The 24,723-nt window shown below is 38.6% G+C and overlaps 1 protein-coding gene across 1 annotated transcript in view; it reads left to right on the forward strand.

The window, feature by feature from the left end:
• The first annotated feature begins 20,604 nt into the window (after positions 1–20,604).
• Positions 20,605–24,723, forward strand: part of PIEZO1 (piezo type mechanosensitive ion channel component 1) — a 3,550,337-nt gene continuing 3,546,218 nt past the window's right edge. The window contains exon 1 of the mRNA XM_044081575.1: positions 20,605–21,924. Within this exon, the coding sequence (XP_043937510.1) occupies positions 21,861–21,924 (64 nt within the window). The 5' untranslated portion in view covers positions 20,605–21,860. The remainder of the gene's footprint in view (positions 21,925–24,723) is intronic.

The raw sequence follows: 24,723 nt of genomic DNA on the forward strand, positions 1-24,723 counted from the left end.
CAGCATCAATCAAACGATGATTAAATGATGAATGGTGAAATATCCAAAGATGACTCGTTCTTGATAGAACCAAATATATTTTATTTAGGCACACAAAATAGGTAAGCGCTTTCGCCAAGAGGCTTCCTCAGACCATTAGCAAACAAATAGTCAAGCCTTTAACTGCCTTATATATAACAACTAGTTAACTGAATAATTATAATCAATGACATCACTAGAAGTTTAAAGTAAAAAAACAGGTGATGTAGACATATAGTGAAACATATATAGATATAACATCTCCCTTTTGCAACAGCTTAATACTATATCAAGTATGAAAAAACACATATCCTAATAAAAGCATACATATGTATGTGTGTAAAAAACATTACTAAAACCTTACTATAAATAAATTAAAAAATGTGCTTCAAACACTAGTCATAGCTAAAAACAAACAATTATATAAAATTATTTGAAAGTTAATCTCCTGTTTTTTAAAACAGGCTTTAAAGGAATTTTGTCATTCAGACCTGGACTAACATGTGCCTTGAATCTGATAATCCATTTTATCTCTGTTCTTTCTGTGTAATTTCTGATACCACCCCCCCCCCCAAAACTGGGGTTATTCACCTGGAGAATAATAAATTTGAAAGTATGCATAATATCTGTTTCTAGAACGTGTTTACATAAAGCATTGGTGCTGGATTGCTTTTTCTAAACATGACAAATAATGTTATATAATTGTTTGTTTTTAGCTATGATTAGTGTTTGAAGCACATTTTTTAATTTATTTTTAGTAAGGTTTTAGTCATTTTTTTACACACATACATATGTATGCTTTTATTAGGATATGTGTTTTTTCATACTTGATATAGTATTAAGCTGTTACACAAGGGAAATGTTATATCTATATATGTTTCACTATATGTCTACATCACCTGTTTGTTTTATTTTAAATTTCTAGTGATGTCATTGATTATAATTATTCAGTTAACTAGTTGTCATATATAAGGCAGTTAAAGGCTTGACTATTTGTTTGCTAATGGTCTGAGGAAGCCTCTTGGCGAAAGCGCTTACCTATTTTGTGTGCCTAAATAAAATATATTTGGTTCTATCAAGAACGAGTCATCTTTGGATATTTCACCATTCATCGTTTAATCATTGTTTGATTGATGCTGGAGATTTTATTCTGTATTGGGTTGCTCCTAAGCATTATTATTTATTCTTTCTACATTTTTGCTTGTGACTGGCTTGGGAGCATTTACCCCTTGGTGGCTTGCATTTTATTTATTTGCTGTACATCAGTAATTGAATAATTTATGTAATGTTACTTAGGTTATGTGATACATAGCAATATATGTGAAGTATAATGTTTGCAAATGTGAACTTGTTAATACAGTTTAATTAATTTTGTAAATCTGCCTATGTCACAAATGATAATTGACAGCACTGAGTTTCAGCAGGAAAGTGGGGAAGTCTTATTTTATACAAATGGAGTTAGTACTGTGGAGCATTCTGTCAACTACAGTAGGTTCCAGAGTAAATACTTATGCTAATCAGAGATTCAGAGATGACACAAAAAAACACAGTCATACTCTTAATGGGTAGTTACTCAATGCAGTTAATGGTTGACTGAATGTGTTGGAAAAAGTGTCCGCAAATACAAGGGGTGAAGACTGGCTAACTTATTTATTATATTGTGAATTGATTTAACAATTATACCTTAATGCTGATAAACACTCAGGACTGAATGAAAATATTTCAATTAACTACATTTTGAAGATGAAATTCAATATCGTTGGATAATTTTTATATGATTATTTACGTGAGTTTGTATATTTATTTCATGAAATTAAGTGTACTTTAAGTTGATTGGGTCATTAAGATAATCTGATCGTTTTTATGTCACTTCATTTAGTATTCAACTGTATCTAACATATGATGAGTGCAATTATTCTGATGAAGTCCAAGTCTTGTCGTGGATGAACGTATTTAATGATATCACTAACATTTTCCTAAATGCGATACCTGCTGGTGTGATTTACATTTTTCATTGCTATTGGTGTAGTGCAGACTGTCTGATATCCAAACATTGGTTTGTTTCTTTTAGAGCAAGTGTTTATTGTTCCTGAATTAAGAGGTGTAGAAAGCAAACCAAAGACATTTTAAGCACTGTCACAGTGGCTGTAGTACAGTTAGTTTGATCCATGTTCATTAAAAAAACGAAAAGATTATTCAAGTCTCATTCAACAAACAAGCTTAGAAGCACACATTGTCTTATATGTGTGTGTTGGGGTGAAGCTCTGTACCCCATCATGGCAGGGAATCATCAATCCCTGTACTTTTAGCTAAGGCATTTGATACTAAACCTCATCTTGGCATCACTGACAATTTAATCAAACCCAATAAAAATCCCTATGTAACCTGCTGGATTGCCAAATGGCTTACCTATAGACATCATTCTATTAGAGTTAATGGCACATTATCCTCCAGGAGAGCTAACATTAAAGACCTCTGACCAAGTTCATGGCTGGTTTCAAGCATGGAGCCAACATCAGCTCCTTGATAACATTCAGATACTCTAAGAGGGCCTAACTTGTATAAACTCATGGTGTTAAGATGATAGTCTAAATATGATTGCCAAAGAATGTAGCACTGTACATTTTGGGAATGAGAAACTTTCTCACACCTACTATGCAAGTGATGCCCTCCCTCCCCTTAAAACAGATATTGTCATTAGAGATCAAACAGATACTGCCATTAGTGACCTAAGTACCTTTATAGATGATGAGTACTCCTTCACTGTGTATCTCCTGTCAATAGGGAAGACTTCTGATTTGTCCAACTAATAGCTAATGGCATCCCCTCTCAGTGACAATAAGTCATTATTACCTTCTCTTGTTCCTTATCAGATCCATACTAGAATATAATTTGCCTTTTGGAAAAAAAAAAAAAACAGTGGTTCCTCCTTGAAAAAACAAACAAACAAAAAATGTGGGTATGAGTTCTCCAAATTATCCAGTGTTTAAAAGCCTATCTTTCCTCTGTGTCTTCTACAGACTTCTATAGGATGCTCTATGCCTGGCTTATAAAGCTGTAAAGAACCCTATCCTGCTTAATATAATACATATCCATAACATCTAGTTGTGACACAAATATAAAATCATAGGCCTAAATCAATATAGCAACATAAATAGGACTTGCTGGGGAAATATACATCTCTCCTGAAGAATTTGCTGCCCTCTGAGAGGAAAACCTCCCGCTGTCTGTAAAGCAAAACTTGTCCTTCACCGCCTTCAAATTTAATTTACTAAAATGGATGGGAAATCACTGATGTATTCCAGGCCTAGCCCCCTTATTCTTTATGGACAGTGGGAGTAAACGGGTCTATATTAAAATCGCGAAACCTCACTTATGCGACTACCGAAATGTTGACACATAAATAGCGAATTGCGAAAACACCGAATGTCCTAAAGCGTGAAATTCGAAATATCGAATCTTCATAGTTGGTCAACCCCACCACTCGCTACATACTACCTACCCAAACAAAATAAATAATCCACACTTCCCCATATTTACACTTCACCCATATATCCCATATCCTAATGAAACATTCACTACACACAAATGTATCTAACTATAAACAAACAACACCCAACTACGGGAAAACTATAACTTACGTATACATTCAGCTACACAACTATATTAGTATACATACACTTAACATAACTCTACTTCTAACCCTAAAGTAAAGGTTGCATATATTACTATGTATGCACTTATCTTAACCCGCACACTAACCTTAAGGTCTGTAACTATTGCACATTTACATTAGCAAGCTATACCAGATAAGGGCCAACTATGACGATTCGATATTTCGAATTTTGTGCTTCAGGACGTTCAGTGTTTTCGCGGTTTACTATTTATGTGTCACCGTTTCGGTATTTGCATAAGTGAGGTTTCGCGATTTTAATATAGAACCATAGTAAACAATTTGGAATACAATGAGATTGCAGTGGCTAGGGGGATTGCAGTGGCTAGGCTTGAAAAGATTTGGCTGGTCTGTTCCTAGCAGCACGCTATGAACCCCACTCTCATATCACTGACAAACTGGTTAAACTCAAAATAATTCCCTATGTAAACCACTGGATTGCCAGCTTGCTCAATGACATCACAATTCTGTGAGAATCAATGGTGCACTATCCTCCAAAAAAAAGTTGTCACCAGTAGTGTAGAGTGTACCCAGAGTTATTTTTGTAACCACTTATATTTGGCATCTACTTCTCTGATGTCATATCTAATAACAAAGACCTCTGACTTGCTAAGTTTGTGGATGACTGCAAGTGTGGAGCCATTGTTACCTCTCCTGAAGACACTTAGATCCACCAGAAGGGCCTACAACAAAAAATAAATGTGGTATCAGGATCACAGTCTAAAGCTGAATGTCAAACAATGCAGCATCGCACAATTTAAAAAACAGTAACTCTCACACACCTACGACATAAATGACACCCCCTTTCCTTAGAACACACACTGTCATTAGATACCTAGGCACCTTCATGGATAATGAATTCTCCTTTGACCACCACATAACCTTTTACCGTGCACAGCTGATTACTAAAATGCCTATCAATCTCCAAGGACAAGGAATCTGGACAAAACCAAAAATAATAGGGAACAAAGACCCAAAATTAGGAACAAATTTTAATAATGCTCTTATAACTTAGGAGGTTGCTCTAATAACAGGTTTTACGTTAGCATTAACAGACCAAAATATGAGGCAAAAATGTAGACATTCTGCAAATCTCTGGACAGTTGAGAGATATGAAAAGCATGGCCAAAATAAGTCAACATTCTCCTCTACTCATCCCTCTTCAGGCTCACAATAGAATACAATGCACCCCTTAGTATCAACCTCTCCAAACACCTAACCCAACCTGAATAAAACACCAATTACCCACTAAACAAATCTTGGGTATGAGTTCACTAAGTTAACCAGAGTGTATAAAAGCCTTTTCTCTACTCTGTCTCTTAATGAATCCTACAGGATGATTAATGCCCAGCCTATAAAACTGTTAACTATCAGGTCTGCTTGAACTAATACATGTCCACATAACTGGTAGGAGCACATATACAAATCCAAGGGACCTAAATTTGTATTGCAACTCAAATGGACTTGGTGCAACAGATATCTCTTTTAAAGCATTCCCCACCTCTGGAACAAATTCATACTTATTGTAAGCAAAGCATGTCCCTTGTTATCTTCAACTCTAGGTTGGTCAAATGGATGGGAAATCACAAATTTACCCTGTGGATAGGGGGAGTAAGTAGATGGATATACCAGTGGGACGTCAGCGGCTAGGCTTCAAAAAGCTTAACAGCTCTTCTGCTAATAGCAACCTATGAACCAATAATATAGCAGAAGTAGAGGAGGATGACTACTGGGGTAGTGACTTCAATGGTTTGAGGGTAAGTAACCTACATGAAATGAGACTGGTCCAAGGAATCACAGACCCAGTGGGATTGCTGGGGGAAAAAACATACTAGTAGATGGAGAGGGACAGGAATGTAGAAGCATGGAGAGGAAGAGGAAGGAGAGGATGCTATGAAAAGAAAGCTTGGTATGTAAGAGATGGGATAAAAGGAGACAGGTATCCAGGTGAAGTCTTTTTCAAGCAGGACACCAGATTGGAAAATGGAAGAAATTGCATATCAGGAGGCCAAAGATCCTCCATGTGAAAGGAGTAAGGAAATGCCACGGGTACAGTGAGAGACAACCATTATCTGGAGTAGGTCAGGTAAGCAATTTCATGTTCTGTTTTTGGTCTTTCTTTGTTCTTGCCAGTAAAATTCACTTTGGATCCCCCCCCTCTGGTCACTGCTCAGCTGGTTATTCCCAGCAGATTTGGTTGGGTAGTATGGGCTTAGCAGTGTTTGTTTGCTTTGTTTTGATGATCCCTTGATATAATCCTGAATCTGAGCAATCAATTATGATTGCTGCCAGCAATTTAATAGCAGAGGGCAATTTCTGGAACTAATATGAGTGAATGATGTGGTTTTATTTGCCCCCCCCATGTTGTGGCTGGTCTTGCCTGGAATCCTTGTGTGTGTGTGTGTGGGGGGGGGATGACACGCATGGCTCATCTCTCTCTCTCCCTCTGTGGCTTGTAAGACAAGACAATCAAGGCATGGTTTGGTGGATGAATGGTTGGTGGATGAATCTGCACAGTTAGTGTGTGGCCTGGAACCTTGGAAAACTTTCTGATTTGATGTATCACTGATTATTGCAGCTAGTCAGTAATGCTAAACATTTGGACTTCAGGTTTCTTATTGTGCAGAATATGTTTGTGGTTGCAAGCTTGTACTTTTAACATTTAAGGGAACTATGGTAATATTCCAATTATTCTGATTTTGCACTTCTGTTCCCCTATTATTTGATTTTCTCCAGAATGCATGGGGCAAAGTAGCTGAGATGCAATGCATGACTAAATGAACCAGAGGACCTAATCATCTGACTTTTATAGTCAGTGAACAGAGAGAGAGAGAGAGAGAGTAGGTGTGGATGTGATGCAGAAACTCATACTTAAAAAAAAAAAAGAAACAGAAATTTATTTCTTGGGATAGGAGGAAAGTTGAGCACTTACAGGCATCCATGAACTCTATCTCTGCCCTTGAAGGGGAGAGGTTGTATGCTTGTTTGGCTAAGAGCATTATTAAACAAAAGTAATTGTCACTCATTGATTTTATCAAGCTGCATATAAGAGTAATGAACAACACAGAAATTCCTTTCTTAATTATGAAGTTGTTTGTAATGTTGAATATTTAAGCAATAACCCATGCCTGGGTGTGGGTAATGCTGGATTTACCCACGGTTGGTGTGGTTTGGTCATGAGGGCAAAGCCCGTGGCCAAAGACAACCACGGGTAAAACCAGCATTACCCACACCCAGACGTGGGTTATTGCTATCATACAATGACATTATTTAAGAAAAAAATACTTACTTTTCTTAAATAATGGCATTGTATAATGCCTCTGTGCTGCCCTTCCACAGCTGTCTGGTATTCTGTGGCAGTTCTGATGTACTGCACATGCGTATACTTACGCAGTACATCAGAGCTGTGTGTGGAAGCAACGGAGAAAGGAAGATCTCCATTGCTTTTTTAAATGTGTCTCGATATGTTAAAAGAGTTTAACATAGCGAGATAGCTTTAAAAAAAGCAACTGGGAAAGGAAGATCTCCGTTCCCTTTTTTAAAGCTGTCTCGCTATGTTAAATGAGTTTAACATAGCGAGATATCTTTAAAAAAAAGCAACGGAGAAAGGAAGATCTGGGCGACCGGACCTTTTTCCATTAGTATAAGTCTGATTTACAATGGGCACACTGACCAATCAGCATGCACGTTTTTGAATATTAATGGGGGGGGGTCGTTATATAATTATCATCTTTAAAGGCTGAGATATGTGTTACTGTTAGCCTAACTGCATCTGGTTTTATATACACGCTATATGTATGTCACTGAATGTACATAATCTTAGAATTTGAAAAACAGTCAGTATTGGTATTATTGTATAATTACATACAGTATATTGTTAGTACATTATATATATATATATATATATATATATATATATATATATATATATATATATATACTTTGCTTAATATACATGTTTACTCAAGTCTGAGGAATGGCCAATATCACTGATAGCCTAGGTGAGGGATAAATATGTATGGTTTATTTACTTATACCAGGGTAACTTTGGGTTGTGTGCATACATACATTTACTTAACTGGGTTGGTCCAACTAAGCCAAAAATTAGCCCATTTTTAGTCGAGACCTGAGGAGAAAAAGGCCAGAACATAGACATAATTATAATAATAGATAATTATTGTAAACACAAAACAAAGCAGAAATGCAGCAGGGAACATAATGTAATACTAACATACTCAGAGATACTTGTAAACACAAATACGAAAAAAAAAAAAACATACATGATAATAGAAATGCTACATGGAATAGATATATATATATATATACTTACCATGAGTGTTTTTATTTATTTATTTTTTTCAAATAAGATGGGAAGGAAAAAAAAGCAAAAAAGCTGAGTGTAGTGTTAGTAAAGTTTACATATCAAACAGGAAAATAGTAAGGTGATGTTTGATTTAGCAGAAAGAAGGCATAGAGAAAACAGTAATTAAAGTACATGAGTAAGACAGTCTTGTGCAGTGAACAGTTAACAGAAGGGATGTGGAAGAAATCATGTAGGGTCATGACAGTGGCAGGAGTTAGTATGAAGTAAGACTCGTTTGAGCTCATTTTTGAAGTGTAAGGGGTGTGAGATGGTTCTTGTGTATAAAGGGAGTTTATTCCAGGCTTGAGCTACAGTATGTTAGTAAAGTAGTTTTCCAGTGTTTCTGTTAGGTTTATGGATAACAAGGAGCTGTTGACTGAATGTACATAGGGAACGATTGGGAATGTAGTAGGAGATGAAGGAGGAGAGTGAGGGGCAGGATGTAGGTTTATATAGAATGGAGTGTAGGATTCGAAATTGAGTCAACTGGAGTTGTTGGGGAAATTCTAGCCATTGGAGTTTGTTGAGAGCAAGGCAGTGGTGTGAGTTGTGTGGTAAGTTAGTGGCAAATCTGACTATATTGTGGTATGTTGTTCTAACTTGGATAAAAGTATAGATTGATGCTAGTAAAGAGTGGAACTGCATAGAGGAGGAGTGCTTGAGACATGGAGAGTTTAGTGTCAGAGGTAAGGAATTTCTTATTGCTATATAATAGACCGAGTTTTTGATGTGTTTTTTTTTTTTAATACTTTACTGGATCTGAAGGTTAAATTTTAATTCATCGTCAATAATGGTTCCTAAACGTTTAGTGTGAGAGTCTGCTTTAATGGTGGTCATGTCAAGGGACATAACAACAGAGGTGGATTCATGGTGTGATAGAAGTTGAGGCAGAAATAGCAAAAATGTAGTGTTTTTTTTTGGATTTAAGATGAGCTGGTTGTCAGAGAACCATTTTTTAATGGACAGGAAAGAATCTTGGGTATGTGTGTGTAAATGAGAGATAGCATTTGAGATGGCAATGAGTGTTGAATAGTCTGCATATTGAATAAGGGTAGACTGCTTGCAAGCAGTGCGGAGGTCATTGGTGAAGATATTGAAAGGTAGAGGTCCAAGGATGGAGCCCTGGGGGACACCTGTTTTAATGGGTAGAAAGGAGTAACAGGAAGTGAGCCATCTGACTGATTGCTGCCTATTGGAGAGGTAACTTGCGAACCAGCCAAGAGAGGGTCCAGACAGGTTGAGACTGGACAGTTTAGAGAGAAGTAAAGGCTGAGAAACAGTATCAAAGGCCTTGGAAAGATCGAGGAAAAGACAGAATAACAGTTGGCTGTTGTCTCCGACCTCGGCTAAGTATGGGTAAAAGATAACAGTGTTATGGCAGTGCTATGGTTTGGCCTGAAACCATATTGAGTGGGAGTTAGCAAGTTTTCCTGGAGAAGATAATTCATAAGCTGAGTGTGGATACATTTTTCAAGTATTGTTGATAGAAGAGATAGTATAGCTATGGGTCTGTAGTTAGATGGGTCTGTAGAATTTCCACCTTTTCTGCAATGGGATAGTGTAGAAGGATTTCCAGATGTCTGGTATTATGGCCTCTTGTATGGATCTGTTGATTAGTAGAGTTACAGGACAAGCAATGGATTTGGTGGCTAGTTTGAGGAAGGTGGGAGGTAGGTTGTCTGCAGAGGGGGAGCAAGGTTTGAGTTTTAGAAGTAGTGACTTGATATAAGCAGTGGAGACTATTTTAAGGGAGAATAGGTTTTTGCTGTGTGGGTTAGAAGAGGTGAGAAGGGGTCAGAGTTGCAGTTGGTATGAGTTAATTTTTGGATAGTATCTATGAAGTAGCTGTTAAGAAGGGTGACAGTTTCTAGTGGTGTATTATTTGGGAAAGGGGTAGGAGTGGAAGGGTTACCAGGATGAAGAATTGTATTAACTGTAAACCAACATTTTTGTGGATTAGATTTTCTATTGAAGTGGGATGAGGTGTAAAAGTTTGTCTTATCGTTGTTTATTAGTTTTTTGGAGAGGTTCCGGAGTTATTTATAGTTTTGGATCAGATATGGTGTTTTGGTTTTAACCCAAGCTTTCCAAGCACTATCTCTTTTATGCATAAGGATCGAGTTGCCTTAGAGAGCCAGGGAGCATAGTTAGCTTTAATTCTGATTCTCCTAGATGGGGCAAGGGAGTTGAGAGTGTCAAGAAATATGTGATTAAACTTTAGCACAGCTTCATTGATAGGAAGCTGCTGGAGGAAGGTCCAGTTGATGTTAGAGAGTAAAGAGTTGAACGTTTCAGTATTAAAATTAAAGAGTTTACAACAGTCTCTAGATGAGTGAGTTTTAGGTGTTTGGAGGAAATATCTTTGGATATGGATAAGAAGATGATCACTCAAGGTGTCAGATAAGGTTTGGGGATTGTGGTAGAGATTAGGGGTGTTAGTGAGAATCCAATCAAGCACTGGTTTGGTAAGACAAGTTTTGTGCATGCGTGTACATGATGTAAGTAAATGTTGAGTTGTTAAGAGTCTGCTATTAGCTTGGACCAGTCAATATTAATGTCTCCAAGGATGACAATTTTATATAGGGTATAAAAAAAAAAAAACAAAATAATCAGCACTCCCAGGAGTAAAAGCTCCGTAGTTAAAAACGTAAATCAAATAAAGTAAGCAAAAACCAACTACAGAGCTACCATGGAAACACAAAGAGTTTGGCAACTCAATCCCAAAGGAGCTGTAGCAACTCAGTCACAGCAAAATTATAGATTGAATCTTCAGTAACAGATGTTGAAGTCCATACACTAACTGGTTCAAAAACACAGGTTTATTATAAACGAGGTAAGCACTTTCGCTAAGGAGCTTCTTCAGACCTATCAGTATACAAATGAAATCAAGGGGTATATATATCATCCATTATACATCAATTAACAAATCATGAATCAGGACATACCCTTAAAGACATACTGACAGAGTATAACACAAAATTGTGAGAGGTGAAATTGATTTGAAAAGAGGATGGCAATGCCACCACCTTTTTTTGTGATTCTATTGGAGTGGAAAATGTTATAACCAGGTGGTAGTTGCAGTATTAGCGATAGAAGGTTTTAGCCAAGTTTCAGATACGGTAAGAATGTGTGGGGTGGTATGGGCTATCCAGGCATGGAGTTCAGAGGCTTTGTTGACAATGCTTTGGGAGTTCAGAGAGTAGATAGAAATGTTATTTATGCAGAAAGTGGCCGGGCTGTGAGAGAGGGCAGAAGGAGGTTGGAGAGAGGAGGGGAGATGGAGTTTGAGGTGTTGTGATAGGCTGGTGGAGATGGGTAGTGGGGCCAGGGTTGGGGTGGATGTCACTGGAGAGAAGCAAGGTTATTGTGGGTGCATTAAGGAGTGCATGGGGTAAAAGGTGATGTGCTGTGATTTAGGTTTATAGCTAAGAGAGCTATACTGCAGTATCTTAAATTGTAGGAAGCAAATATTAGAAAAGTTATAAGTTATAAAGAGATGGGGAGATTTTGTAGTAGTGGCTGTTGTCTTTGTAAGTTAGGTTGATTGAGGCTGTAGGAGATAAACTTGTGTGACAAAGTTGCTTATAATATGAAGTTGAGACTGTGAGATGGATCAGTAGTGGGAGAGTTAGATAGAAGTGGATATTGTAGTGGTACACTGTGAAGGCCTTGGAGTAATGGCTAGGATGAGTGAAGGGTGTGGAGGCAGTATGCAGCTGTATGTGTAAAATTTCAGGGATGGAAGGAGTTATGGAGAGGAAGTAGTAGTTGAGTGATTAAGCCATGAAGGATGGGTGTGGTGGTTAGTGTATACGTTTAAGGAAAGTGGAGGTGGGTGGGAATGAGGATAGGGTAAGGGAGTGAAGTAAGCCCGAGTGGACCAGTTCTCAGGCTGCACGCAGTGCTCGAGAAATAATCACCCACCTTAAAACTAGAAGGAAGGTGAAGTGCCTTTGCTAAGGTAATTCTTGAGACATAAGAGTATTCATGGATATTTTAGCATTTAGTGCTGTATCACCCTACAGAGTTATTTCTACCCTTAGTGCTATGATGTCTTTAGAGGTAGTCCAAAAGATAAGATGAAATGGGTGGCTATGTTACTAAGTGAAAGTGTGTAGAGCTAAAATGTAGCTGAATAATGCAAACGTTTTCCTGCGTAAAGAGTTGTAGGGGTGGGGGAGCGCTAAGCTTGTAGGTATGTAGTGGTTTGGCCAGAATAGCATCTCAGGGTGGCGTGCTCACCGCTAAAGTTTACATACAAAAACACTAAAATGTCCAAGTTAACCCAAGAGCTTTGCACGTACTTAGTTTAAGTTAGGTGTATGTATTCACTATTTGTTGAGCAGGACCTGGACTATGCATTGTTCGCTACACAGCTGACACTGCGAAAAGTATACCGCCGGAGTGGTAACTTTGGAGGGGATAATTGAAAAAGCAAAAGGACAGAGGTGGATTACAAGGTTGTCAGATCTTATTACAAGGTAAACATAAAGGCTGAGACAGGCAAGGAGAGAGAACAGAAAGCGATAAATTATTGTAGAAATAGATTTCAAATAATAATATGCACCCAGTTATAAAAACTAAAGCCGTATGTCACTAAGTATAGGATAATTATCAGTGCACTACATCATGAATGATATACAGACAATTAGTACTAGAATAATATAGATAGTACAGCTTTAAGAGGTTAACAGTAACACTGACTTCCTGGAGGTGGCTAAACAAGGTACAGGCTCATTGCAAGGCAAATGCTTTGAGAACATGTGACTCAAATCCAACCACAGAATTCATTAGCAGTCAACTATTGCAAATATAGTATGTACAAGATGAGAGCACTATGCAATGATGCTGGTATAAGGCATAATTAATTCCCATAGGGTGTTATGACATATTGTGTGAGTGTGTGTGTGTGTGTGTGTGTGTGTGTGTGTGTGTGTGGTGTAAAAGGGTTAAACAGTGTTTAGTTACTAATGAAACATGAAGAGTGCGGCTAGAATATGTCAAAGCAAGGGACACTGGGGTTGCTGACAACAGGTATGAGCTAACAAGTAAAACGATGAACAAAGTACAATTTTTCTTTAGGTGGCAGGCCCAGCTCAGTTGTTGGCAGTGTCTGAATTGGTAAAGATGATCCAGTAGAATTAGTTACTACTTGCACTAAGGTAGTTTGATGGCACACTGCATAGGTAGTTAGCGCTTCAGGTAAGCAAACAAATATAGCAGAGTAGTGTAAGGCACTGGAGATAAAAGCATTTAAGGGAAAAATACAAGGGAAGCTGTTCAGCTAAAAACGGTTTGCTGCTGGAGAAGGCAGAAAGTGGTTTGATACTGGAAAGGGGAGAGTGGCTAACATTGCTTTTGCTTTACAAGGTGGTCACATTGTGACATGGCAGATGACTGAGTGGAGACTGAAAGAGTTACTTAGTGTGAAGGGCAGAGTATGGTTGGATAACATGTGTCCACTAAAAGAGTAATCAGCAGCACAGACAGAAACAGCAGACCCATCTGCATTCAGAACAATGGGGCCAATAGCATCAGGAACAGCAGAGGCTGAGATGAAATAAAGCAAAGGGCAGATAAAGGTACTGGCAATATTTCTGGCCACAGAGATGATGTCAAATGAGTGGTCAATTAATGATGAGGTCACTGAGGAATGAGGGAATGGGAAAGCACACACAATAGAGACAGCAATATGAATAGAAGTAAAAGGGATAAGTCTGACAAGCATAAGATATGCAAAAGGAACAAATACAGCCGAGCAACATCAAAAGTGATCGAGAGGATGAGGCAAGGGAGACTGGTGAAATAATAGTGTACAAAGGTAACCAAGGGAGGGTAGAACCTGCTAAAAGTCAGTTAGGATCAAGAGGAGTAAATCAAAGGGAAAAGAGAAAAAACTGACAAGCTCATTGGCATTTTATCAATTCAGAGAGTGGAAGGACCAACAGAGGACCTTTCTGAGGTAGATATGGAATGTCAGCTACAAGGAGTGGGGGCAAATACAATGGGAGAAGCAGAAAAGGAAATAATGTAGGCATGCTATCCTGCTTACATTTCCAAAGCTGAACCTTTTGGGATATGCCTTTCTGAGCAGGTGAGGCAGCAGATAGTGAAGGCAGAATTTGTGGACTTATTTTCTCAATTTAACATGCATAATGAGGAGGAGAAGGAGGCAAGGGACAGAAAGAATGTTAGAAACCAGCCACAGGCTGTGATTAGAAGGACATGGAAGAACTGGCTAGTAGGTTTTATATTTTACTCTGGCACAGTAAGAGAACTTAATCCATTCATATCTTTATTGAATTATAAAAATGAGAGCTAATTGACCTAGAGCAATGGCTTAAGTATGATGAACAGTTTAGGAGACTTAAAAATATGCAGCCAGAAATCCCATTGGGAAAAGTGGATACGTCTCTTCTGTGGGATATAGATTATGGCAGAGGAGTACAACATGCTGATTGTGGCTTTCCCATATGACAGGTGTATGTTGGAAAATGTAGAGTAGCAAGGGACAATTTAGAAGCAGAAGAAGTGAGGATTTTTTTTTTCAGTGCTACAGATGCAACAGAGGTCAGTGCACCCTTGCATCATACAAGTACCATCATGAATTCCTGGCTTGTGGAGGACAGCACCCATTTAATGCCTGCAATAAATCAAGTAGGATGATACAGGCCAAGACAGGGAGCCCTTCCTAATCCAATTTTGGTAGAAACAAATGGTGTCATGGCTCTTGACGTATCCAGGTAAAGGGATAGCAGCACTGTTAGAAAGGGGGGTTTGCAGAGGGTTTGGGATTCCTGTTAAAAGACCATGTTGACTGAGAACTTGAAATCAGCCAGGGAATATATGAAAGTCCTGAATGAAAAAGTGAATAATGAAATGCACTTTGAAACTATTAAGGACCCCTTCAGGAAAATCTGAGGGTGACTCCCTAGGTTTCGGTACCAAAGAAGACAACTGGAGAATTTAGGCTTATTCACTATCTTTTCTTTCCTTTCCCAAAGGAGAGTCAATTAATGATATTTTGCTGGAAGCTAACAATTCAATATCTTGCATCTAATTTGACAGAGCATTAAGCTTAGTAGTGGTAAAAGGAAAAGAGGTATTCATGACTAAGATGGATATTGAGACTGCATTTCAATTACTGTACATTAGGGAATGGGACGAAGAGCTGCTAAGCTTGAAAGTGGATTGAGCATACCATGTTGACTCCTACACACCAATGGGATGTGTGGTGGCATGTTCACTTTTTGAGGAATTTAGCTAATTTCTGGAATGGGTGGTGGGTCAGGGATCCAAGGAGTGGAAAGTTACACACTGTTTAGATGACTTTTTGCTCATATGAGGAATAGCATCAAAAAACTATGAGTTAAGACTGCAAGAAATTATCAAAATAACTACAGTTTTTGACTACATTTATTTGAATAGAAGACAGAGGGACCACTGAAGTGGTTAGTATTTTTGGGCACTGACATAGACAATGTGGAAAGGGTAGTACGGTTACCTCAAGATCATGTTATGAAACTAGCAGAGACAGTCCAGACAGCCAGGGTAACAAAGAAAGTGAAGCTGAAACAACTTCAGAGCATGGTGGGGCTTATGAACTTTGCCTCAGGGTTAGCCTCATGCACAGGTCATTCATGTGAAGATTGGCAGCAGGGGGCAGGATGTATAAAACTACCACCAGTGGGTGAGAATCACAGCAGAAACGCAAGCAGTTCTGAGGGTATGGCAAGAGTTCTGGTTGGGTTTAATGGGATGTTGCTCAGACAACAAAGAACATCCAACACGGAGAGTGTATTGTTTACAGATACAGGAAAAGGCATTGGGTTTGGAGAAAACCTGAGTGGCAAATGCCTTGTAGAACAGTGGCCAGAGGACTGGGAAAGGAGTTAGGGCGAGTTCATTGCAGAACTGGAATTCTTCCCATTGGTTTTGGTGGTACACATCTAGGCAGATCTGTTGCAGGATAAATACATTTTATTCCGGATGGACAATATGGGGGTAATTAGCCCACTAAATAATCACTTAAGGGGAACAGGGAATACAGAAAGATTAAAAATATAGCGTGTAATGAAAGTGCATGCAACACAACTTAACTTTCAGAGCACAGCATGTTCAAGGGAAGGAGAATGTTACTGCTGACCCACTCTCTCATTTCCAGTGGGACAGATTCAGACAACTGGCACTAGTTGCAGATCCAAAGCTATGCAGATTTCCACATCACCTTTGGGAACTGATGAAAAGTCGATATGAGGTATGATACTGAAAACATTGTACCCAAGACCAACAACATGGCATGGTACAGAAGCTGTATTCATTTTGTGGAACTGTGGCAAAATGAAGGGTAGGAAGTATGAAAGTCAGTCACAGATGCTAACTTACATTTTCAGTTTGAAGGAGAGGAGAGTGCTGAAGAGCAGTGCATGGGAATATGTAGCATTGATCAATTGGTACCAGAAGGCATGAGAGATACAGTGCAAGTATTCACAGTTAGAAAGATGCTGCAGGGATGGGAAAGAATGGCATTCATAAGAGCAAATGAGTGTCAGCCTACTGGAATGGGCATTCTTTGCACCTCTGAGTAGTTCTAAGAGACATACACAGCTCATAGAATGAACTATGTTTAAGGGATAGCATTTTGTGGTACTTTCTGGATATCTGAGATAGTACAGTGTAGCACGTATGACAGCTCTCCATGGGTGCTGGAACCCAGGGATGTTAAAATGGAGGCACACAGGGTATGGATCCATCGCAGAAAAAGCAAACTCAATTAACCAGAAAAAGGGGTCTGGCAGAGGCCTAAAGCTCTAAAGGATACAGGGAGGGGATACAGTTTGGTGGTTGAGGAAGTTTCAGGGTATGTGTCCAACCAGTGATGTGCCATTTTTGTGCCACAGAAATAGGGCTCCTTTATCTAGTTACCAGTTCAGGGCAGTGCGGCAAAAGGCTGTGGAGAGACTCAGATTGGATAGCAATATGTTAATAGCCCATTCATTTATATTTGCTTTGTCATACATACATGTAAAAGAGGCATCAGAAACCAAATTGATGTATTAGGTTGGCGGAGATCGCAAGAGTACAAAAGATATGTCAGATCACAATAGCACTAATCAATGTGCATTTTGTAGGTGTCAAGAAACAGTGAGCAGAGGTTTGAAGTCTAGGGCATTCGTATGTGCATCACACAACTACAGAACTGAACAAAACATGGGAAAAATCTAGGATCCAAAGAAGAAGAAATTTGTGTTCAATGGTTGGACAGGAATGCAGTGGAGGCACTTGTTGGCAGCCCTGACAGAATATGCTGAGTTACTCCCAGAACCAAATGTAATTGTGCTACATATAGGAGGAATGATGTTACTAATAATCTACTGATATCTGTCAAAGGAAGAATAACTTACTGGTTGAAACAGATTAGACAGAGGTAGCTGAAGACAAACCTGGCAGGGAGCAAGAACATAAAAGCAACAGACAGGATTAAAAGCTTAACTAACAGGTTCCTTAAACACCATGCAGCATGGCTATGAGGGTGGGTAGTACACCACATGAATATTAATATTAATTCACCCGAACTTTACAGGAGTGAAGGCGTTCACTTGTCACAACTGAGAATCCAAAATGTTTGTGAGTAACGTGAGGAAAGTAATATAAAGGCTGACAGATCTGCTGGGGTGGGGGGTGGGGAGACTATTCAGACAAGCAGACAAGATGGGATAAAAAGGAATGAGGTAGTTAGGGCAAGTCTTTTTCAAACAGGATGCCAGATAAGAACATGGAGAGTCAGTTATTCACAGATGCAGGACACTCGCCCATTTGTCTCTCCTTGTATAAGCAGAAAGTGATGTATCAAGCACAGGGGTAGGTAGGAGCTTGCTGACCCATAAGGGTGATCATAGGTTAGTACTAGGCTAACTGCCCTTGTGAGGTATTTGAAGCTTAGCCAATTATCCCTTGTGAGACTCGAACCCTGCACCTTGTGTTTGTAAGGCAAACACCTTAACCATTAGGCCACTAGGGGTTTGGTAGGAATTTCCTGTTGTTTTTTTCTACCAGGATTTTGCCTTCCATGAATAGTGGTAGGTAAAAATCTGGATTAGGATAAGTATTTCAAGATGAGGTACCAACACTTGCTGGACAGATAGTGGTAGGTAGGATAGGATAGGATAGGTGTTGCAGTCATGAAGGTAGGCACACTTGGAAGGCTAAATTGCAAGAGAGTGGCATGGAGGGTGCAGGCTCAGACAGCTTGGCCCTTTCTAGGTAGGATGCTCCATGAAGCAGACAGGCTGGGGCCCACAGCCTGAAGACCACAGGCTGCAGAACCCATTAAGCCACTGGTGACTGAATGAGGCCAGGGAACTGTTGGAGGTTGGTGGCAGAACCCTTCAACCATTGGTGTTGGCTGTGTTTTACAAGAACTGTGAGCAGCACATGCTGTATGGCTTGATTGGTTTTGTTCTATTCCAAATTCTGCTCTTTGTCCACATCTGAATACAAATTAGATCAACATTGATTTGTTTTATGACTGTCTTTGACTTTAGGAATTGGCTCTGCGTGAACCATCATGCTAATTGAATGGTATAATAAAAGCATGGCTGTGGCTATTTCCTCCAATTAAATGTGTGGCATACCTCTCAACTGTCCAGATTTTTGCTTCATAATTTTGGTCTGTTCCTCATAAAATTTGTGGTTTTCTGCCAAATCACTGAGGATTGAATCACTATATAATGACTTGCATTTGCATGTCAGAATTCATATCCTTCAAAAAATGCATGCTAACACAAATCCTGCTATTCTAACAACTTTTTAAGTTTATAAGAGCAGTATTTAAAATCTCTCCCTATCTGTGGGCTTTTGCCCCCTACATTATTTTAGATTTTGTCCAGCTTTATTGCTCTAAGAGGTTGAGAGGTATATGTGGAGTAATGGTTGTTAGTTAATGTATGTACTTTCTTATTTTCATCCAGAGGCATAAATAAGTCTTTGGGTTTAATGAGAAAATGTACTTAAGTAAGTGACATCCGTTCACTGCCGTGTCTTTGTCAGCATTTGCACAAGAATTTTAAGCGACAAAATGCTAAGTAAGGTATTTTCCTATACCTAGCTAATCCTTCTGAAAAAATGAGAATGATATATACATACCTCTCAACAGTCCAAATTTTAGAAAAATGTCCAGATTCTGTCTTCATATTTGGCTGTTACTCATAAACTTTTGTAGTTTTCTAACAAATCACTGAGGACTGAAGTTACTAAATAAAGACATGCATTTCAGTTTTACACTTAATATCCTGCAGAAAATGCATGCTAACACAAATCATAGCAGCTAAGTTTATAAAAACAATCATATTTAAAATCTGTCCCTATTTTTATGCCTCCGTCCCCTCGTTTTCTGGGCTTTGACCAGATTTCTTGTGTTAAGAATAGATGGATTGATATATACCAAAGCAATTTTATCAATTTGTAAGTACTGATTTACGGATTTAGAACACCGTTATATTTTCACAGACTGCTTAGCACCGCCGAACAAGTATTTATTTATTTATTTTACCTTTGTTTACCGGGATAGTCCAACTGGACACATGTCTATTTACAGCGGAGGCCCGGGGAGAAAAGCTCCACATTCAGTACAAAAAAACCCCAAATAACTGAACAATATGATCATCTATACAGAAGCAAAAAATTGACACTAGATAAAAATACAACTTTCGATACAAAAACAAAATGTGACACTAGATAAAAAATACAACTTTTGATACAGATACTGACACTAGATAAGCACTGTAACTGACTATAGAGACACAGACTACTTAATTAGTGTACGTTTAGCATGGGCCAGAATAAATATTAGAAATTTGAGCAGACAAAACAATTTTTGATACTGTAGAAAAATTACAGTACGTATAACTGGATAAGAAGCTATCTTGGGTGGCATCGAGCTCGTGTGAATTAACCCCGCCTACAATTTAGTTCTGCCACTTCCTCTTACATGCCTCGTTAATGTTAATTTGTGTGTCTGCTGTGCATATTAGTCAAGTTGTTTTGATATTTCTTACTGCAAACTTTCTTCCATAGTTTGCTGCTGGTCCCTCATAATTACGCTTCGACACAGCTTCGGTTACTTAAAGGTATTAAACGTAAGGAAAGGGTCAGCTCAACTGACTAGTACCACCCGGCCGGTAATCAAATATCAATAACAAAATTAATAGCCACAGGCCTTCAGCTAGTTGAAAATCAGAAAGTGGGAACACAGAGTTATTACTATGTAGTTGCTCAAACAGTATACTTAATCCAGCAACATGTAAACATTTATCTTCCTCTATAGTGAAATCTGGTGTAGGTCACTTTTATTTTACAGTCAACAGTGGAAATCTAAATGGGTAGTAGGAAGTTATTATTCATGTCGTAATTTAAAGCGGTCGGCGCTGGAATATTTTATACTAAATAAACCTACTGTAACATCAGAACAACATTTAAACAGCAAAGGAATGTGCAAGTCACCTATGTAACGGTACGAGAGTAGACTGGCCAGCAGGTGGTGCTAATGATCTTGGCAGGGACGCTGTCACTTTCTGGTAAAGTTTTTGGGCTAGTCACTGTAGAATTAACATCAGACAAAAACCGACGATTCTAGGCAGTCATGGGTGGGTTGACGCAGGGCGCCTGACTTAACACACAGGAAAGGCATGTTACAGAAGTTTGAGAAAAGACATTAACCTCCCGTAGTAAGGTTTCATAAGTAAAGCATAGCATGGTCATGTGGTTATTTGTCGGATACTAACCCCCTCCAAAAACTGTCTGTGGTTCAGAAGATAATTATAGGTGGTCAACTGTTTTTTTCAATAAGCGGGAACTAGAAGGGGGAGCTTGTTTGGGTAGAAACGAGATTGAAAGTGGAAAATCTGAGATTCGTTTGAAACGGTGAGAAGAGTCCCACTTAAGCCTGCGGTAACAACTTTTAACGGGATTGCTTCACGTGGGCTGGGGCAACAAAGTTGTACGTAGACGTGAGACCTGGACATTCGTAAATTAGGTTTGTTTATGGACATTTGAGCAAAGTTATAATTTAAAAATAATACGGAGATAATATTTTTCTCGTTCCTACCTGTTGAGCTAGTTGATTTTATCCAGCCAGTCGGACTTAAAGCAAGGCTAACTGATTTGTTTCTCGTACCTGGTTGGCATGTTGCTGTGCTCACAGGAATTTGCGATTTTCCCATTTTAAAGCAATGTAGGTAGATATACCTCTCAACTTGCAGCTAAGTACGAATGTGGTAGCACCCGTCCCGATACGAAAAACAACAATAAAGATCACGCTAGAGTTAAATAATGCGTATCAGATCGGCAGAACTGCAAACACATTAAGTTGTCATGAAGCTGGATTCCTGAATTCAGACGTTTTTGTTTAGTCAGTCTAAAGCAAGCCCCCTCCTCTTCATAATCCACGTGGACTAAGTTTTCCATCAGGATGTTCACTGCAGTTTGTTGTAAGGTACACCCCCATTTTTCGAGTCCGTAGTTTGTAAGGTGACTGTGGGGTCCTCACCTGCTATCAAGCGGATGTAGTTCTCTTCTCCGACCAAAAATAAGCTTTTAATTCTTGATCAGTAAAATTAAGATGAAGTTTATGGATTGAACCCTGACTGCTACATGTAGAATACGTGAGAGTGTAATAAGTGCTCCACTTCTGGAGAGACTGAGACAAATTCTACTACTTCATTTTCCATGGGACATTATTGATTTTTTTTTTGTGTGTGTTCTCGGAAGGTGTGGAAACAGCCCCATCCCGAGTATCACTGCTAGAAAATGGAACTTGAGGTGGCGTGTGGATTTTTTTACTGGCTGCTGTTACCCCTTTCTCTCCTGTCTGGTAAGTAACTCGTTATGTGTGAAACATGAGCTCTGACAGAGGATGGGGGAGTATAATTCATATATCCTGGTTGTGAAGGAATCCTGTATTTTTCGCCATTAATCTGTGCAACAAGTCAGAAACCATTTGTTTTAAAATGTTGAAATGTACGCCGTCAAATGCTCAGAAATGTGCTAATTTTTACCCGGTGAAGGCTTTTCTAATTTCTCCAGATGTTTAAGGGTTTTAATAATGTGATCTGAACGAATCTCATTCTTACGTTAGTTAAAGTTTATGAAACCAGTTTTGCTTTAGTCGTTCGTGTTTGCATTGTTTATTTATCCAGAAATAAGTTTAAAGCGATACTCTCTTGCATGGTTTCCATAACTCTAAGGTGTGCATCCCGTACCCTGCAACACTAATTACTATCTAGTTTGTTCTTATTCAGTAACCGTAAGAAAGGCAGGGGGGGGGGGGTACACAAGGTAAATATAGATGCAGGAATGAAGAAATAAATATGTAAGAGGTACTTGTTTTTTTTTTTTATTTTTTTTTTTTTTGTAAAATGCCTATGTGTACACAGTTTTGGCAAAACAGTGTTTCAGTTTTGGAATAGTTGTGTATCGGCAACGAACAATTGAGTTTGTGGAAAAAAATAAAATAAATGTTACTATTTATTAGAGCAACTTGTATTTTACTTTAAAATAATGTCACAAAGGAAGTGAGTAAACATAATGTGGAAGAATCAAAATGCTACCTTGCCCCTCATTACACAGCACATTGTGCCTGGCCTGACAAAGTCAGTTGTACAACCCCCATTATCTGCATGATAGTGGTAGGTAGTTTGGCGAATGGAGTTATTCTAGGTGGGTCTTTATCTATAGGCAACAGAGTATTTTGGATTGTAATCTTTAAGGTCCTGATTCTTTTGGTGATGTGTCCTTATGTAGAAAGTCTTTTCCACTTTTTTCTTACTTTCTTTGGTTTATAGATATATTTTCTGCGTGCTATCCATTTTTCATGGATGAAGAGTATTGCATAATTTACCTCAGAGTTGTATTTCTGTAGGTATCGAGTTGGAAATTTCCAGGAGGCTTGTTACAGTCTTTTGATCAATTATAAAATGTTTTCTTTGCAGTAATAAATTATTATTGGACGCCTATTTGTTAAATAAATGTGACCTCCTATTCTTGTATTAGCATTTGACCATGTCTCGTAGCGCAGGTTTTGTGTTGTGACTACTTAAAACATCTGGCACCAATTCTGCCACATTGTCAACTATTCCTGAATCTAATTCCACATAGCATTTTATGCCACAGCGTTCCAGGAATATTGCTTGCATTTTTCTTGAATAATATGCATAATCCGTCTCCTGCTTTGGATTTATCATTTGTGTGGTTATTATTTCTTCTGTTCATTTAAAACCCTCATGCTTTAGCCCTGTTGTGAATTCTGTCAAGCATTTCAAGCAGCACTTTGCCTCTCTGTAACTGCGGTTGTAGGACTTTGAGAACTGTTGGGGAAAAAAGGGGAATAGGTACTTAAACATTTGACGAGAGAAACAGAAAATATGAGAGGAACCCCCCCCCCCCATCAAAAGTATATACTTTAATAGCACACTGTTCCTTAACAGTAAAACTCTTTTTTTGAAATGGGAGGAGTGCTGTATAGCTGAAATGGCAACTAAAATAGATATAAATTAAGTAATTTCTGCTTGTGCTTGGCATCTCCATAGTACGGTTTCCCATGGTACTAATGAATATTATAATTTAGTCAGCTATGTTGAGCAAGATATATACCCAGTAATACTTTTAGAGCACCCCGTAAGAGACTTTGGACACAGAGTATGTACCAAACAGTTAAGTAGTTCTGGCTGGGTGTTCTGTTACTGCAGTAATTAATCAACTTGTTATGGCATAATGTCGAAAGAAATGCAGCTGAAAGCTTTATTGTCCCTAGAGGTAATATACCATCTAAGATTACCTTATTGCAAGTTGTTATCATCATTGCCAAATTTTAAGTTTAATTTTCCAGTGATGCACTTTATTTGCTTATTAACTTTTTTGCTATGATGTCATTCCCCCTATTAATACTGGCAGCCAATAACAGACATGGATAAGCTTGTAAGTTCTTGTTTGCAGCTTCCCATTCTAAAGTAGTTGAAGCAGCTTAATATGGTGAAAGTTAACCAGCATTGATATAATGGCAGAATACTAGTGACAGTTTGAGAGCAGTAGTGAAACAGACGTAATCAGTGTTTTGTTTGCTTGACTAATTTAAACCATGATGTTGAAATCTCTGTGTACCCATGGTAAGGTTACAGAAGCCCATTGTAGATATAGTTGTTGTAATACTTAAAGACAGAAGTAGTGTGGCATTTTTGACACACTCAAACAGCGTAAGTAGTATGAAGGTATGTCATTAAAATAGAGTACTCGAGCTTTGCTGTGTGTGATATGACAGTGCAATCGATCTGACATGCTATTAGAAGACAGTGTGGGACATCAGGGAACGCATTACAGTCACAAAAAGTCATTAGTTACAAGGACTTGTAATTCTATCTCTTGAGATTTTTTCCATGGTTTTCAATGACACTACACTAAGTGAAATTGCAGCCTTGGAAAGCAGCACAGGTTTGGAACTGTTCCAAACTCCATTCCTTAAAGAGTACTGCATGACTGTGTGAGGTGATAACATCCTTGTTCTCCTTCAGTGGCTCGAAGTTCAAGAAGATACAACCAAGACATTCCGCCACCAGAGATGGGCCATTGGCCTACCATAAAATCCCCTTCCAGTTGCCTTACTGTGATCATGAAATGG

This window comes from Protopterus annectens, chromosome 8.part1 (assembly GCF_019279795.1).
Source record: "Protopterus annectens isolate FY-2018-M chromosome 8.part1, PAN1.0, whole genome shotgun sequence".
NCBI classification, from domain to species: domain Eukaryota; kingdom Metazoa; phylum Chordata; order Ceratodontiformes; family Protopteridae; genus Protopterus; species Protopterus annectens.